The 18,198-nt window shown below is 45.3% G+C and overlaps 1 protein-coding gene across 4 annotated transcripts in view; it reads right to left on the bottom strand.

Moving 5' to 3' along the window:
* STRA6 (signaling receptor and transporter of retinol STRA6) overlaps positions 1–18,198 on the bottom strand; it is a 219,810-nt gene that overhangs the window by 4,384 nt on the left and 197,228 nt on the right. For all 4 annotated transcript variants that reach the window (XM_073579469.1, XM_073579468.1, XM_073579470.1 and 1 more), the window contains 5 exons: positions 17,485–17,618; positions 17,249–17,366; positions 15,055–15,150; positions 2,400–2,563; positions 517–633 (listed from right to left, as the gene is read on the bottom strand). In XM_073579469.1, the coding sequence (XP_073435570.1) occupies positions 517–633; positions 2,400–2,563; positions 15,055–15,150; positions 17,249–17,366; positions 17,485–17,618 (629 nt within the window). The remainder of the gene's footprint in view (positions 1–516; positions 634–2,399; positions 2,564–15,054; positions 15,151–17,248; positions 17,367–17,484; positions 17,619–18,198) is intronic.

Raw genomic sequence — 18,198 nt, 5'->3', positions numbered from 1 at the left:
TCAGTGTTTAGCTTACCTGGCTGACATCATACAGCCAGTGTCAGATATATGCTGCCCATGGATTGGGTAACATGTATCAGATATTAGTTTCACTTTAATTCTTACTTGAATCTGCCTTTATGATCATAGGGTGCACCAAGAGTACATAAGACTAAGAGTGCTGCATGTGTCCGCAATGCATCAACAGATATGGAATATGGACACCCTTTTTTTTACATAAATTTTACATAAATTCTAAATAAATTTGGGGTTTTATTTATGCAGATGAGCTGGATATTGTGGTACTTTTTCTGTGGAAACCGGATACATTAACAAGTCAGCAAGCAGGTTTGACCAACTAAGCCACAAGTCTAATCCATTATTTTTTCAGCTTTATTACATACTAAAATAAAAAAAATAAGTTGCACCCAAAGAACAGTATAACTGTGCCAAAGTAATTGGGCTTAGTCTTTCAATTTATTTTTTTTGGAAACCCTACTAATATTCCAGTTTAGACATAGTGCAGAAATGTCTCACCTTCCTCCAGGTCAGGTTTCTTCCAACTAGGGGGCTTAAGAAGCAAACAAAAAGCTGTAACCAGTGGATGACACTCGCTGACCTCCAACAGTAAGAAATTACAGTAGTTCCTGTAGCCTGCCATAGCAAACAAAAAAAATAGCCTTAAAATGAGTAAATGAGGTCAACAAGGACATAAAGAAATAATGAGATTATGAATATAACTAGCTGAAGAGCCCGGCGCTGCCCGGGCATAGTAACTAACTACAGTTAGTTATAACAAATTATAATGATTATATCTATATAAAGCTAGTGAATAGCCCTACCCACTCCACATAGCCACATTCACTATAATATCCGACATCATCCCATCAGCAAGAACTACTGGACTACTACCCCTAATATCCCACATCGTCCCGTCAGCCAGAGCCACCAGACTACTAATATCCCACATCATCCCATCAAAGCCACCAGACTACTACCCCTAATATCCCACATCATCCCATCAGCCAGAGCCACTGGACAACTACCACTAATATCCCACATCATCCCGTCACAGCTGCTGGACTACTACCCCTAATATCCCACATCATCCCGTCAGCCAGAGCCACCGGATAACTTCCACTAATATCCCACATCATCCCGTCACAGCTGCCGGACTACTACCCCTAATATCCCAAATCATCCCGTCAGCTAGAGCCACTGGACAACTTCCACTAATATCCCACATCATCCCGTCACAGCCGCCGGACTACTACCCCTAATATCCCACATCATCCCGTCAGCCAGAGCCACTGGACAACTTCCACTAATATCCCACATCATCCCGTCACAGCCACCGGACTACTACCCCTAATATTCCACATCATCCCGTCAGCCTGGGGTCAGAACCAGAGTGCTGAGTGGAATGGTCCTAACTTCCATACCAGGGATCCCTTTAAGAGAGGCCTGGGGTGAGAATCAGAGCGCTGAGGAATTTACCCTACCTTCCATACCGGTGATCCCTTTAAGAGAGGCTTGGGGTCAGTACCAAAGCGCAGAGTGGATTTGCCCTGACTTGCATACAAGAGATCATTTTAAGAGAGCTTGGAGTCAGTACCAGAGCATTTGAAGGCAATTGCCCTGACTTCCATACCGGGGATCCCTTTAAGAAAGACCTGGGGTCAGAACCAAAGTGCTGTATGGATTTGCCCTAACTTCCATACCAATGATCCTTTTAAGAGACCCTGGGGTCAGAACCACAGAGCTGAGTGGAACGGTTTTAACTTCCATACCAGGGATCCCTTTAAGAGAGGCCAGGGGTCAAAACCAAAGTGCTCTGTGCTCCTTTCTGGGGGGCAGACAATGGCTGGAAGCTTATGTTCCCAGATATGCTAGATATCTCCCACCCAGTCAGTGTCTGCTGAGGTGTTGTCAAGTGGGAAAATTTGCTCATAGCAACCAATCACAGCTCAGTTTCTTTTAACCAGCTCTGGTGAAATGAGAGATGCTTAGGGATTGGTTGCAGGGAAAACTGTTGTTCATAGCAACCAATCACAGCTCAGCTTCTTTTGAAGAGCTCTGGTGAAATGAAAGATGCTTCGTGATTGGTTGGTGATACACACATACATACATTCAGTTTTATATATATAGATATATTATTAATGCTTTCTGATGAGGAACTGGGAAAAAGATAATGATTACTAATAAATAAAAAAAAACAAAACAAAGTTTAGAGCATTAGGAGTATAGCAATCTAAAATCCCCAAAAAACGTGATTTTGACATAATCCCTGGCAGAGCCATTCTCACAATGAGGAGTCACTTGGATCTCTGGTCAACATTCCAACAGTATCTGTCACTTTTAGGTGGACACAAAAACATGAAGAACAAAAGCCACATGGGTGTAAGATGCTTAACACTTGCCTGGATCCCAGCCTTGTACACTGTGCTGCAGTAAACTCAAGTCCAGACGACAGAAATGGATGATATTAAAAATAACTGAGACCACAAGTCGTGCGATTGCGAGTAATCCACCTCGTAAAATATTTACCGGGAGGAAGATATATGTGAATATGAAGAGACTTCTCCTAAATATTTTAACGGAAAAGGTATGTTAATATGAATATTTGTATGATTTAATTTATGCCATAAATTAAAAATAGTTATTTTACGCAAAGAAAAAAAGTGATAAACATTACTAATACTGAATTATATCTAAACTAACAAATTATTACCAAAAAGCGATAAAACATGCACTAGGCTTACACAATCGTAATCAATATTATAATGGTAATTATGATTCCCAGAAAAGAGGCAAATTAATGCATTTTTCACTCTCTTCATCCAATGTCTCTTATAAACTGATGCTGTCAGCTGGTCACACTGTGGTTTTATAATAATTCAAGGTGAAATCATTTAGTATTTACATCAGTTAGGTCACGCAAATTATCATTATCTATATGGCATCACTAAGGTTCACATTTATGCTTAAAGGGAACATATCATGTCATATAATGCTATTAACCTGCAGGCATAGGGTTAATCTGCAGGTTAATAGCATTATGAAGGTGTCCGGCTGCTGTACTGAAAGTGCTGCAACTCGGAGAAAATTGAGTTTAATTCTCCATAAAGGTGTCAGATTTTTTTTGTGCCTTTCTGAATGACAGCCTGTGGCTTCTAGAAGAAATTGAGTTCATTTTCTCCCACGTACCAAAATTTCATTACAATGGCCGGCACTGACTGACAGCTGTCACTAATGCTGAACCACTGTCAGTCAGTGCTGGGGCACTGTTACCGCTGCCGCGCTCTATACACAGAGTGGTGACTGTACCCGTGCCAACTGCAGATTAACCGCATATCTGCAGAGGAATAGAGTTTTTCACGTGACAGGTTCCATTTAATGAAAGTATTTCTTTAAGTGTATATCTGAAAGTAAATAGCATTGTCGGACATGACAGGTTCCCTCTAAATATCTTGTCCCCTTTTCTTTATGCCATTCTCCAAGTTAGTTATTAAAAAAAGGTCTATCACTGGTCTCTATTGTTTGACTAAGGCTCTGTCAACTTGACATCATTACTGTAGCCAAACAACAGACACCAGGGCATTGGTAATGAAACTGGGAAGGGTAAGTAATACACAATCTGTATTTTTTTTTATAACTAAATCAGTGTATGACATGACATTTTTTGAAAGGGGATAAGACCTAAAAGCCTATACTAAATGCCCCCAAAACTCTCATGTTGATTTTTATATCTCATTGCTGCAAAAAGTTAGTATCAAGGGATATATATTCATCCAGACTGGCATGATCAATATGAGCCTTGATTTGAGAGTGTGTTGGGAGCCAGACGCTCCTGCACCTTGCCACAAATATTCCTACAGATTTCTGGTCTCATGTACTCAACAACCCCCCAATAAAATAGACGAACTGTGGCACCATGCCTCTGTCCCACCCTAGCGTCACCCACTTTGGCAAAGTGGCATGTAAAGACTAAATGTCTTAACATTTTTGTGCTATCTCAAATTGTGCAAAAAAAATGAGACTTATCAAAGGGTTGTACGCCAGATTACTGACTAAAACAAAAAAATGAGAAAGAAGGATCGACCAGCTGGATATGGATAAAAAAACTTCCCCTTTTCTGACGCGTTTCTGGCCGAAGTCCTTAGTTCTATGACTAAGGGCTTTGGCCAGAAATGCGTCAGAATGTCTTCCTGTTCTTAACCTGTCTGGACTCATTTTAACAATATGAAATAAAGGAGAAGTTTTTTATCCATATCCAGCTGGTCGATCCTTCTTTCTCTTTTTTTGCTCCTATCCGGTGGCAGGGCCGGCTCCAGGTTTTTGTGGGCCCCGGGCGAAAGTGTCTCACAGATACGGCAAAGAAATATAGGTATAGTACAATGCCAAAGATATCACTTACTTCTTACATTACATGAGTGATCTCTATTGTAAATTCTACAATAGCGCAGAAACCAGCAAATCCTCGCAGAGCACAGTGCGTGCCCTAGTGAGGATTCAAAAGTTTTCATTTAAGATCGGACAGTATTGAACTCCATACAGTATTCTGGGCTTCACATAGTCTTCCATACAGTTTATTGTGCCCCATATATTGCTTTATACAGAATAATGAGCCTCATATAATGCTCCATACAATATAATGAGCCCCAAATATTGCTTTATACAGAATAATGAGCCTCATATAATGCCTCATATAATGCTCCATACAGAATAATGAGCCCCATATATTGCTTCATACAGTATGATGAGCCCCATATATTGCTTCATACAGAATAATGGGCCCCATATATTGCTTCATACAGAAAAAGGGTCCTCATATAATGCTCCTTACATAATATTGGGCATCATATAATGCTCTATACAGAATATTGGGCCCCATACAATGCTCCATACAGAACTCCATACAGAAAATGGACCTCATATAATGCTCCATACAGAATAATGGAAACCATATAATGCTCCATACAGAATAATGGGCCCAATATAATGCTCCATACAGAATAATGGGCCCAATATAATGCTCCATACAGAATAACGGGCCCAATATAATGCTCCATACAGAATAACAGGCCCAATATAATGATCCATACAGAATAACGGTCCCAATATAATGATCCATATAGAATAAGGAGCCCCCATATAATGATCCATACAGAATAATGGGCCCCATATAATGCTCCATGCAGAAAAATGGACAACATATAATACTTCATACAGAATGGGCCCCATACATTGCTCCATACAGAATTGGCCCCATATAATACTCCATACAGAATAATGGACATCATATAATGCATCATACAGAATAATGGGCCCCATACATTGCTCCATATGGAATAATGTACACCATGTAATGCTCCAAACAGGATAATGGGCTCCATATAATGCTCCATACTGGATAATGGGCCCCATATAATGCTCCAAACAGGATAATGGGCCCCATATAATGCTTCAAAGAGGATAATGGGCCCCATATAATGCTCCAAACAGGATAATGGGCCCCATATAATGCTCCAAACAGGATAATGCTCCATACATATAGAATGGGCCCCATATAATGCCCCATAGAGAATAATAGGCTCATCTCCCTCGTTTTGCTCATTCTCATCTCTGCTGGGCTCATACTCATCTCCGCTGGGCTCATTATTATTATTATTATTATTTATTGTTATAGCTCCATTTATTCCATGGCACTTTACATGTAAGGAGGGGTATGCATAATAAAAACAAGTACAATAATGTTAAACAATACAAGTCATAACTGGTACAGGAGGAGAGAGGACCCTGCCCGCGAAGGCTCACAATCTACAAGGGATGGGTGAGAATACAGTAGGCGAGGGTAGAGCTGGTCATGCAGCGGTTTGGTCGATCGGTGGTTACTGGAAGTTATAGGCTTGTCGGAAGAGGTGGGTCTTCAGGCTCTTTTTGAAGGTTTCGATGGTAGGTGAGAGTCTGATATGTTGTGGTAGAGAGTTCCAGAGTAGGGGTGATGCGCGAGAGAAATCTTGTATGCGATTGTGGGAAGAGGAGATAAGAGGGGAGTAGAGAAGGAGATCTTGTGAGGATCGGAGGTTGCGTGCAGAAAAGTACCGGGAGACGAGGTCACAGATGTATGGAGGAGACAGGTTGTAGATGGCTTTGTATGTCATGGTTAGGGTTTTGTACTGGAGTCTCTGGGCAATGGGGAGCCAGTGAAGGGATTGACAGAGGGGAGAAGCTGGAGAATAGCGGAGGGACAGGAGGATTAGTCGGGCAGCAGAGTTTAGAATAGATTGGAGGGGTGCGAGAGTGTTCGAGGGGAGGCCACAGAGCAGGAGGTTGCAGTAGTCAAGGTGAGAGATGATGAGGGCATGGACTAGGGTTTTTGCAGATTTCTGGTTGAGGAATGAACGGATTCGTGAAATATTTTTGAGTTGAAGTCGGCAGGAAGTGGAAAGGGCTTGGATATGTGGTTTGAAGGAGAGATCAGCGTCAAGGATTACCCTGAGGCAGGGAGCTTGTGGGACTGGGGAGAGTGGGCAGCCATTTACTGTAATGGATAGGTTTGTTGGGGGGGTCACGTGAGATGGGGGAAAGATGATGAATTCTGTTTTGTCCATGTTGTTTCAGAAATCTAGCGGAGAAGAAGGATGAGTGGACAGACATTGAGGGATTCTGGTTAGTAGGGAGGTGATATCTGGTCCAGAGATGTAGATCTGTGTGTCATCAGCATAGAGATGATACTGAAAGCCATGAGATTCTATGAGCTGTCCCAGGCCAAAGGTGTAAATGGAGAAAAGCAGGGGTCCTAGGACTGAACCTTGTGGGACTCCGACAGATAGGGGGCGAGGTGAGGAGGTGGTGTGTGAGTGGGAGATGCTGAATGTCCGGTCTGTTAGGTATGATGAGATCCAGGATAGGGCCAAGTCTGTGATGCCAAGGGATGAGAGGGTCTGTAATAATAGGGAATGGTCCACTGTGTCAAAGGCAGCCGACAGGTCCAGGAGGAGGAGGACAGAGTAGTGTCGCTTGCTAATCACTAGTGGCTTCCATAAGTTACATACCATACCCTCCTCGGAGTCCCCCTGGAGGTTTGTCATTATCAGCATGCTCCTCCTGATGAATTGTAATGATTATGAAGCAATGAGACCCTGGCCCCGGCCCAGTCCCCCTAATCATTTTTTCATTGTTGTAACTATCATCACCCCTCCCCAGGTATCACCCCCTCCCTAAAGCCAGAAATCACCTTTTTGGGGGTTGAGAAATGTTACTACAGTCTGCTGAGTACCTGCTGTGCCAGCTGCAACAGCAGCCAGCAGGAGCCGCCACTTGGAGCGAGGAGCCTCAGCGAGTGCCGGGATCATGTGTCGCCGTCGGTGTCTGGTTCCAGCTGCAGCAGGAACCGCCACTTGGGGAGCGAGGAGCCTTAGCCCTCAGCGAGCACCGCCGCCACCCGCCAGGATCTTGTGTCGGTGTCTGCCGGTGCCAGCTGCCGCAGCAGGAGCCGCCACTTGGAGCGAGAACTGGAGCCTCAGTGAGTGCCTGGATTTGTCGGTGTCTCCGGACGGTCCCTCCATTCCATTTCCATGCACACAAACTAAGCTTCTGTCCTCCGCCCGCCTCTTCCTGTCTCCGCCTCATCACTTCCTCCCTGCGCGGCACACATGAGAAGAGTCAGGGGGAGGGGGGACAGGGGAGCTCTCCACCAATCACAGGAAGACACTCCTGACTGCCTGGACTCTGATTGGCTGACGGTGCGCTATCGTTGGCCTGAATGAGAATGTATGCATCCAATAGAAGCGCGTCTGCTGCCGGTGCCGCCGCCACTGATTCAAGCCAAGGTTGCATTTCCAGACAGTGTGAGAGGGCCCCCCAATCTCGCCAGGGCCCCAGCACTTGCCCGGGTACGCCGGGTGCTGACGCCGGGCCTGTCCAGTGGTCAGACAGACTTTGGATCCCAGCTGCAACATTGGAGGCTACCTATTCACACGGTGAGGCTCATTTCCCTTGTTTTTTGTTTTCTCTTTGAATACTGACTAAAGCACTTGAATCAGGGCTATAGCATATATAAACATCTGGTATGATTAATTTTCCTTTTTAAAAGAAGGAAATATAAAATTCAGCTCTATTACGATATATACGCTGTTTTAAATATAGTTTTATATTACATATAAATGCTTGATGTATATGTCAATGGCACATGTGTGAGACTATGGGGCTAATTCATCGAGATTGGTGCTGCCCATGCCAGACTTAATGAAGCATTGGAGTACAATACACCAAATCCATTAAGGCTAAGTGCACACGCTGCAGAAAATTTCTGCTCAAAAACCTGAATCCCTTCCCAGAAACCGCACCTATGTTTCCGCGGCGTTTTTTGCACGGTTTTGATGCATTTTTGATGCGTTTTTTTCCGCAGCGGTTTCTAAACGCATGGAAGAAGCCAAAACCGCGGAAAAATCCGCAAAATTAATGTGCATGCTGCATTTTTTACCGCAATGCGTTTTTTTCGCGGTAAAAAACGCATCAATGTGCACAATAAGTGCAAAATGCATAGAAATGACTGTTCAGCTTATTTTTAGCGGTTTTATAGTGAAAACTGCGGTAAAAACCGCTAAGAAAACGCTGTGTGTGAACACAGCCTAAGAGCCATATTCCACTTAATAAATTCAACACAACTTCACTGTGGCATGCACCTCCCTATGATGCAACAGAAATGCTTCTCCAGTCAGGGCTTGTAGTAGGATTTCTGGTGTAAGAAATGCGCTCAGTTTTAGTGAATTAGACGGGAGAGAGTAGCCACAAATCGAGTGTGAAAGTGTAAACAGGTTGCGGGATGCAGTGACGGACAGGAGGCAGAGCAAGGGCTAACAACTTTAATAACAGGGGAATACTTCACGCAGGGAGGTAGTGGGTTAAACAAGGGAATAAAACAGCATTATTGCAAAAGGTTATGCAGAGTTCAGACATAAAGGATCAGGTTAGTTCCTGTGAAGCACTGTGTCAGGAGTTCCTCAAACTGTAACTCCAGCTGGTGCGGTGTCTTTTCCAGGAAGGTCCCGTGGGCAACAATGCCCCGTCTTCTGGTGGCAGTGGTGGGTCTCCGGTACATTACACTGAGTCTAGTCCATATAATGCAGTGGCTGACAAGGGTGCGGACCACAGTCCTATACGAGCCCAACGTGGCTCTGCAAATATACACTGGTGAAGAAAGGTCAAAAGTGTCTGGGCAAATATTCGCTGGCAACGCCAGGGCGCAAGTGTCAGTCCCGTATGCGGTCCCTCTTAAGTGGCACGTGTGCAGTACTCACGGACACTTAGTGTGCGGCGCCTTTCTCTCTGGTAGTCACTGGCACACTGCACCTTCTCTCTGTAGTCACCAGGCACACTGCACCTCTCTCTGCAGTCACCGGGAACACACTGCATGTTCCTTTCCCTCTCTGGTCCTCGCTGTTGGCGGCAGAGGATGGTGAACACTGGTCTGCACTCTGCTGATGCTCCCAGTACGGAGCACTCCTCTGCCTGGCTGCTCCTTTCCTGGCAGTAGTCCCTCTCTGGACTGCTGCAGAATGCTGGGCTTCTTTCCTGGCAGCGGTCCCTCTCTGGACTGTAGGGCCGTTTTGCAGCGCCATACTCTGTGGGGAGGGGAGGTGGAGCACGCTGCTCAACTGACTGTACGCTGCCCGTTTGCGCCAAACTGCTCTGCTGCGCTCGCTTTTCTCTTTTTTGTCCCTGCCCCCTCTGACAACAGGAAGGTCCGCCTCGCTAGTGCTTCCCCTAGGTAGTGATGGGCAGTCCGGCTCTTTTTGGTGATCCGGCTCACTCAGCTCCGCTCACCAAAAAGAGCTGGCTCATTTTGGCTCAAAAAGCGGCTCTTCTTGCAAAAAGTGCTACTTTCCCCACTTTTATCACTCCAGTCTCTTAACTATAAAGCCTGGGCCTCATTATACAGCTGTACAGTACAGGGGTCTAGTGAAGGCTTTTTAGCCATTTTCTCAGAGTGTAAGCTCCTGGGATCAGGCCCTCACTCCTGTCCGTATTGCTGATTTGTGTTATCCTCTAATATCTGATATTTGTCCATGTGTCCTACATTAGTCAGTGCTGTGACATCTGCCGGCACTGATTCTTAGGCTATGTGCACACGTTGTGGATTTGTTGCAGATCGACAAGTGATTTACAGTACAATGCTATTCTATGGGGGAAAAAAACGTTGTGCACATGCTGCGGAAAAATCCAAGCGGAAACGCAGCAGTTTATTTTCCGCAGCATGTCAATACTTTGTGAGGATTCCGCAGCGTTTTTACACCCATTCCATTATAGGAATCCGCAGGTGTAAAAACGCAGGTGAAATCCACACAAAATCCACAATAAATCTGCATAAAAGCCTCACGGAATTAGACCTGCGGATTTTGCCAAGAGATGCAGATTCCGCACAGAAAATTCCACACAGCAATCCGCAACATGTGCACATACCCTTATACAGTAAGTAAATCCTTGGAGACATGTTCCAGGTTCTTACAGAGTAACGCTGATATCTGCACCATACATGGCACCCCTTACCTACCAATACTGGTATGCATGGCCCCCTCATCCCCAATCCTGGTATGCATGGTACCCCTCATCCCCCAATCCTGGTTTGCATGGTCACCTCACCCCCCCAATCCTGGTATGCGTGGTCACCTCACCCCTAATCCTGGTATGCATGGTCCTCTCACCCCCCTTAACCTGGTATGCATGGTCCCCCCTCATCTCTATCGTAGGATGTATAGTCCCCTCATCCTCAATCCTTGTATACATAGCACCCCTTACCTACCAATTCTGGTATGCATGGTACCCCTTACCCCCCTATCCTGGTATGCATGGTACCCCTCATCTCCCAATCCTGGTATGCATGGCCCCGTCATCCCTATAATGGTATGCATGGCCCTCTCATCCCTATTCTGGTATATATGGTCCCCTCACCCCCCCAATCTTGGAATGCATGGCCCCTTCTCCCCCCAATCCTGGTATGCATGGTCCTCTCACCCCTAATCCAGGTATGCATGGTCGCCTCACCCCCCAATCCTGGTATGCATGGTCCCCTCACCCCCCTATCCTGGTATGCATGGTCCTCTCACCCCCCAATCCTGGTATGCATGGTCCTCTCACCCCCCTATCCTGGTATGCATGGTCCCTTCACCTCCCTTTTGTGGTATGCAAGGTCCCCTCACCCCCCTTTCCTGGTATGCATGGTCCCCTCACCCCCCTTTCCTGGAATGCATGGTCCCCTCACCCCCTATCCTGAAATGTATGGTCCCCTCACCACCCTTTCCTGGTATGCATGGTCCTCTCACCCCTAATCCTGGTATGCATGGCCTCCTCACTCCCTATCCTGGTATGCATGGTCCTCTCACCCCTAATCATGGTATGCATGGTCTCCTCACCCCCTATCCTGGTATGCATGGTCCTCTCACCCCCCTATCCTGGTATGCATGCTATCCCTCACCCCCCAATCCTGGTATGCATGGTCCTCTATCCCCCCTATCCAGGTATGCATGGTGCCACAACCTGCCCTCTACTGACTTCACGGTGAATACCCGATTGGTAATCTTTTGTGCCGTGATGTGAGGAGAGGGCGGGTTGTTGGGCCGGAATTGGCGCCTGCACATTCCTCTCTTTCTGGCGCCATTTTCTTGAAGACACACTGCAATGTGTCTTCCACAGAATGGCACCGGAAAGCGCAGACTGCACATGTGCCGATTCCGGCCCAACAACCCGCCCTCTCCTGTCATCACCGCCAGACGCAAGACTCCGTGGCAACACCGAATCGGTAAGGCCTGTTTCATACCTCCGTCACCGGCGGTCAGTTGACATCCGCCAAAGGTTGAAACCAGCTGATCCGTGACGGACGGATGTCAGCGGAGCACGTAGGATGAAGGATCCGTGGGAGTAGCGATGCGGCCAAATTTAAAGTGACCGCGGCGGTCGCGAATTGCATGTAGATCGCGTGAGGTGGAGTGCGACTGGGAGAGGGACATCGCGGGAGCTGGAGTAGCGCGATCGGGAGAGGGATATCGCGGGAGGTGGAGCGTGATTGGGAGAGGGCTATCGCGGGAGGTGGAGCGCGATTGGGAGAGGGCTATCGCGGGAGGTGGAGCGCAATCGGGATCAGGATATCGTGGGAGCAACGGGTGAGTTGGAGCGCGATGAGAGAGAGAGATTTTATCGGCTCCCGGAGCGGCATTTATGGGTTAATGCTGAAATTAGCGGACCGTCAAAGCGAAAAAACGTTGCAGGGTCTGTTTCATCCGCCCGGGAGCCGCTAAAATCTTGGCGGATCTGTAAAAAAACGGGTGGGACTGACGACCGTGAGTCAAGATCCACCAATAATGTAAGTCTATGAGGGAAAAAAACGGATCCGCCCCTTTTTTGGCGGATTTTGACTTAAGGGAAAAAACGGATGTGTGAAACAGTCCTAAGGTGTTGTGCCGGAGATCGCGGTATGCGTTCAGTGCTTACGCATACCGCGATCGCCTGGGGGGAGTGCGTCTACCGTGATCTCGTGGGGGGTGCGTCACTCTGTCTGGAGCCAGACTGCGCAGGTGTGTCGCACTTGTGCAGTCTATAAAGGCTTCGGACTGAGTGATGCTTAGAGCGTTATATTATACATATACCCCTGATCTGTCCACAGAGTTTCTCTGCCTCAGATTTATATTATTACTTTCCCACTGTAGAGCAGCAGGAACTACAGAAAATAATGAGAGGTATAAGATGGCTGTCAGTGCCTGAGCTCAGCGCCTCTGCTCATCCTGCAGCTGCCGGACACCCACTGTTATGTTTGTGACACTGACAGTCTGTGTGTGTGACTGCACATTGTGATCTATCACAGCTCATGTGTTTGCACTCACTGCACTGAGCAGACAATCACAGTACAGCTATGTGTTCATGTGGGAGGAGTACAGTCACAAGTCAAAGCCTTGCCAGTCACTCCCCACTTGTGCTCACTGCTCTAAGGCCTCTTTCATACATCCGGTGACAGGGGTCCGGCGGCGTGCGGCGATAAGCCGTGCCGCCGGAACCGGCCTGTAGCGGTGACACCGGATGTGGATGCGTCACCGGATGTGGATGCGTTGCCGGATGCGGCCAGGATAAAATTTAAAGGAGCTGCAGCACCGGGCGACGAGAGCCAGCTGTAGAGACGGGAGACACAGCGATGAGAGCCATCTGGAGAGAGCTGGGGGACGAGTGAGTCAGACAAAGAAAGGTATGGAGAGAGAGACACACTGACTTGCGCTTGCCGGGCACCTGTGGGGTTAAATCACACAGTGTCCGGGCATGCGCACTTTAAAAAGCCATTCCGGCGCTGCCAAAAAACGTTGCAGGGAACGTTTTTTGCAGACGCTGGACGGTGCATTTTTGCCGTATGCGGAAAGAACCGGGGCCGCCGCATGTACATCCGGCATGATGCGGCGATCATTACTTTCTATTTGACAAAACCGGATCCAATTCCGGATCCGGTTTTCACACTTTTCGCCGCATCGTGCCGGATTCAAAAAGACGGATGTGTGAAAGTAGCCTAAGGCCGGGGTCACACTAACCGACGCAAAATACGGTCCGTAGTTTACAGGCGTGTGGGCTCCTGCGGTAATGTCAATGCGGGAGCCCACACATTTTTTTACAACGAATTAAGCCCTTAAATTAACACCTACACCTCCCAAAATTTAAACATCAACCCTCATCTAATTACTAATGAAAGACATACAAAAAAAAACATGAAATGAAATGGTTTACTGTATGTAAACCATGTGTCATTTCATGTCGGGTTGGGGAATGATTTGACAAAAGCCGGCAATTGAATTAGCGGCTATTCTGCTATGAAGAACTCTGTGAAATATAAATATATATATGTATATATATATGTATATATATATATATATATATATATGTGTCTCTCAATGACATGTATATATGTATATACTGTATATATGTTTTCTATGTGTCTATATCTATTTTTTCGTTTGTGTTATAAAACCTGTCAGTGTGATTTTACTGTATCGCGCACAAAATTGCCGGCTTTTGTAAAGGACACTGGGTGCGTATTTCTCGCAATTCACACATTTGGTCCTTGCGTAATGCATATTTTTAGCGCACCCATAGACTTGCATTGGCATACTACGGGCGTAGTACGCTGACAATCGCAGCATGCTGCGATTGGCACGGACTGTAGAATACAGATGAGAAATATACGGCTGATGGGAGCAAACCCATAGAGAATCATTTGTCCGTGTGTAATGCGTGCTTTTAACGACTCTCACTCGTCCGTATTCCTCTCTAGTGTGACCCCGGCCTAAGTCTCCTCAGCTCCTCCCAGCCCCCAGCCAGGCAGGAAGAAGCTGCGCAAACAGCAGGGGGAAAAAAAAAAAATTTGGCTCAGCTCCCGGTGGTGAGCAGACTCCCGTCGGTCACATGAAAGAGCCGGCTCTTTGTCTCGGTTCGTTCACGAACGACACATCACTACCCCAAGGTAACATGGCAAGGTCCACCTCACTAAAGCTTCTCCCTGGGAACAGGGGATGCAGCCTTTCTAGTTCCGGACAAGGCACACAGGTACTCACGGTCTCGTTGTCCCCCTTACAAAAACACCAAAAGACTATTCAAAATCTAGAAAACTGGCATAAACCCTTTGATGAATTGGTCCCTAAAGTTGCGTATGAAAAATACACATGTTCAACTGCCATTACAAAAAGAGCACCGCTAACCTTAGACATGATTGTAAGTGAATTTCACACATGACCATTTGTGTAAAGCAACTGTCAAACCACAGGCAAGGAGGTGAAACATTTCTTTTTCCCCGTCTATCCTCACTCAAGCTTTGTTGTGTGTGCATTAAAGCTATATATACTGTATGTATATATTTATATTTTGCCCCTCCAAATATAGCTGTCAACTATACATTGAGTAATAGAACTATTTCTCTGCATGAATTTTATAGTTTCTCTAAATAATGAGGCTTGCATCCAAGCTCCATATTACAGTCCACATATATTTATGTAACAAACATATTCTGCAGCACAATATAGAGAATATTGATGTGTACAGTACCTGTTAGTGGTCTGCCGTGGACTTCCTTGCAAGAAAATGAAACGTGTACAAAGGTGCTGAATTAATGTGACTAAGAACAGCAGTAACCAGAACGGCCTGAAACACAGAAAAGAGATGTTTGAATCTCAAAAGATTCTAATCTAGAAATTCTTGTGAATGTATCAAGGAAGTTCGCTTTGCATTGAAGTTACTTGATGGAAATTGAATGTTCACGTGTCATGTCTCCCCCTTTGGCCTGGTTTATTTTATGCTGGGGCTTCTATTATGACTAGGCCTCTGATGTCCCTGCATGTTGTGCCGTCACTGCTAATGTCTCGACACTACAACGTATGTCGCCCGAAGGCCATCAGAGCCTCTGGCGCGTCACACAGGAATATCAGAGGCCTAGGAGCACTGGAAGCTGTGAAGCTGGCTGAAGAAAATGCGCACAATGTGAGAAGGTGAAAATAAGATGTATGGAGGACAAGACAGTGAGCTACAGGGTTGCAGAGACAGGTAAGTATTAATTCTTATAGAACTATTTGCCGACCCTCTAAGTTGTGGTAAAATGGCAAGCTGAACGCTATATTGCTGAATATGTATAGAATGAATTTCAAAACAAAAAAAATTGGTATTCTGGAGAATAAGAATTTTTGTGAAATTCGAGAATTCAATTACAATTCAATTTGTTGCGTAAAATATGCAAGTTATGAAGGAGCTCAGTCAGACATCTGTGAAACTTGGTCCGAGCAATGTCCGCAATCCATGGGCTGGCCGTGGGTCTGCTGATCTGAACTCATCAGCCTCATATACTGTACATATGAAGCTGCTGAATTGGGGTCAGGAGATGTGCGGCCAGTCTGTGGATTGTGGTCCGGGCTTGGACCGACGTCTGAATGAGCTCTTAGTGGAGATATGTATTTAGCTTTCTGAGTCTTAACAGATATTTCTCTAAATTCACAGTTAACTCTTTAATCACAAATATCCCTAGCACTCTTCAAGGTGAGTCCATATACCTGCTAGTCATATACAATATACTTTCTATAAAGGTATGTTCCAGCCTTGTAATATTGATGACAAACAGAATTTGAAGGATAGGTCAAAAATGGCAGATTGGTGGGGTTCTTACACTTGGTACCCCCACGATCAGCTGTTTTTAGCAGCATTCGGATGGCAACAGTGAATGAAGCTGTAACAACATAGCTCTGTTCACTGTGTAGTAGAAGTTGATGAGAACTGTAGCGAAACTTCTTACCAGTCACAGTCCTTGACAACAGCAAGTAACACCGTGCGGCGCTGTGCTGCACCGCTCAGTAAACTGTACACATCTGACTACTGGTGCTGATAACAGCTGACTGGCGGCAGTCTGACACATTGCACCCCACAAATCTGATATTGATTCCCTATTCTAAGCATAAGTCATCAATATCAAAGTGGACAACCCCTTTAAATGCTTGCTTCTTCTAGATTCAATAATAATATGGAAGGTTCTACTCAAAGACTCATAAACTGACAACTATCTCTGTATACACACTCACCTTGGGAAAGCAGGCAAAGACTGAGAGGACCATCCAATGGACTCCTCCTGAGCCCAGAAAGAGCAGGGATTTACATGAATAAAATATGGCTTTTACAGTTTTTTTTCCTGCTCCATAACATGATGCTCATTGACTTCTCTCACATGGGTGTATAATTGGGCGAGTACAATCTGAATAAAAATCGGATTTAACTCGCACCAATGTTATACTGTGGGGCAGTAAAGATTTTTTTTCTCATGCCGAATCGCCCTGAGGAAAAAAATCACAGCATGCTACAAGTGCATCCGAGAATCAGATTGCACTCACCCATAAAGTCTATGGGTGTATGTGAAACATTGACCTGCACTCGGATATCATCCGAGTGCAGTCCAATTAACGCTCACACCAGCAATGGAGCAAATGGAGAAATTACTTTCTCTGTCTCCTTCGCACCTGTGCTGCGATTATCTCATGTGAGAAAATTGGCGCACAGTTCACTGACACTTGGCCTCGATTCTCTTGCATTAATTATTGATACTTATTTACTTTTTTATGCAGTAATCGTGATTACTAGGAAATTAAGACAATGAACAATTTCTGTTTGAAATAGCGATACTATTTTCACAGATCACATTTTTCTTAAAAGTGTGCATAAAAAACATTTGCTTTGGAAATAATTGTGCATGCATTATACCTACCAAGTTCTCTCTAGGATGTGGAGAATTATCTGGAACTTTCCATATGCGATTGGAATAATGATAAGGAAGGTAACAACCAGATGGACAAGAAACAGGACCACATGTTGTAGGATAAGACCTTCAGGAACAAGTACAGACACTCTTCATGTACAATTACTTTTCCCAAATCATCGTCATTAGATGTTAATGCAGTAACACACAACATTGGGACTAGAAGTTACAGTCAGAAGCACTACCTGTACACGTCACCGCAGCTTGGTAACTAATGTGGCTCATCCAGCTGGCAAGGGCTGGCGGAGATGGATGCAAAGAACGCGGCTTTAGAAAGACCTGTGAGACCTGACCAGCATACAAAGACTGCAGGGCCCATCTGGAGGGACAACAATCGAAGGAAAATGAGAACATAGATAAGAGTGTCATACTGTAGATATGTCGTAACCATAACACACAGGTCTGGATAGGAGAATTAAAATTGTGGGTCTTAATCCCAAATTACATCTCAGTATTCACAAAAAGCTTCTACACTTATAGTTGGGCTCAAAGAGGTTTCCCTTTTTCTGCCAGTATAACGCCATTATAACTCTCACATATAAGATGAGAACGATTCTTTCCAGAATCCTGACAATGAAATTTTCCTATGTATATACTTGTTTAGCACCATACATATATACATTGTTGCACGGCCAGACAATCTTATTGTTTATTAGACTGAAAAAGTAGAATTACATCATGGATGCATACAGGTTATCACCAAACCTTCCATGATGGAACCAAAAAATTGCCCAACAGAGTGGAATTTGCCAACAGGTTTTGTTATCTAATCCGAGATAAGCATTGCGGCAAGATGTAGAGGCTGAGAACCTGATTCCAGTGATGTGTCACTTACTAGGCTATGTGTTGCTGTTTCAATAAAATCAATGTTTTATCAGCAGGAGATTATCACTACAGGA

This window comes from Dendrobates tinctorius, unplaced genomic scaffold (assembly GCF_039654945.1).
Source record: "Dendrobates tinctorius isolate UK_male_01 unplaced genomic scaffold, ASM3965494v1 ptg000062l, whole genome shotgun sequence".
Classification (NCBI taxonomy): Eukaryota; Metazoa; Chordata; class Amphibia; order Anura; family Dendrobatidae; genus Dendrobates; species Dendrobates tinctorius.
Note: the sequence above shows the minus strand (reverse complement) of the source record. Positions and strands in the feature narration are given on the sequence as shown.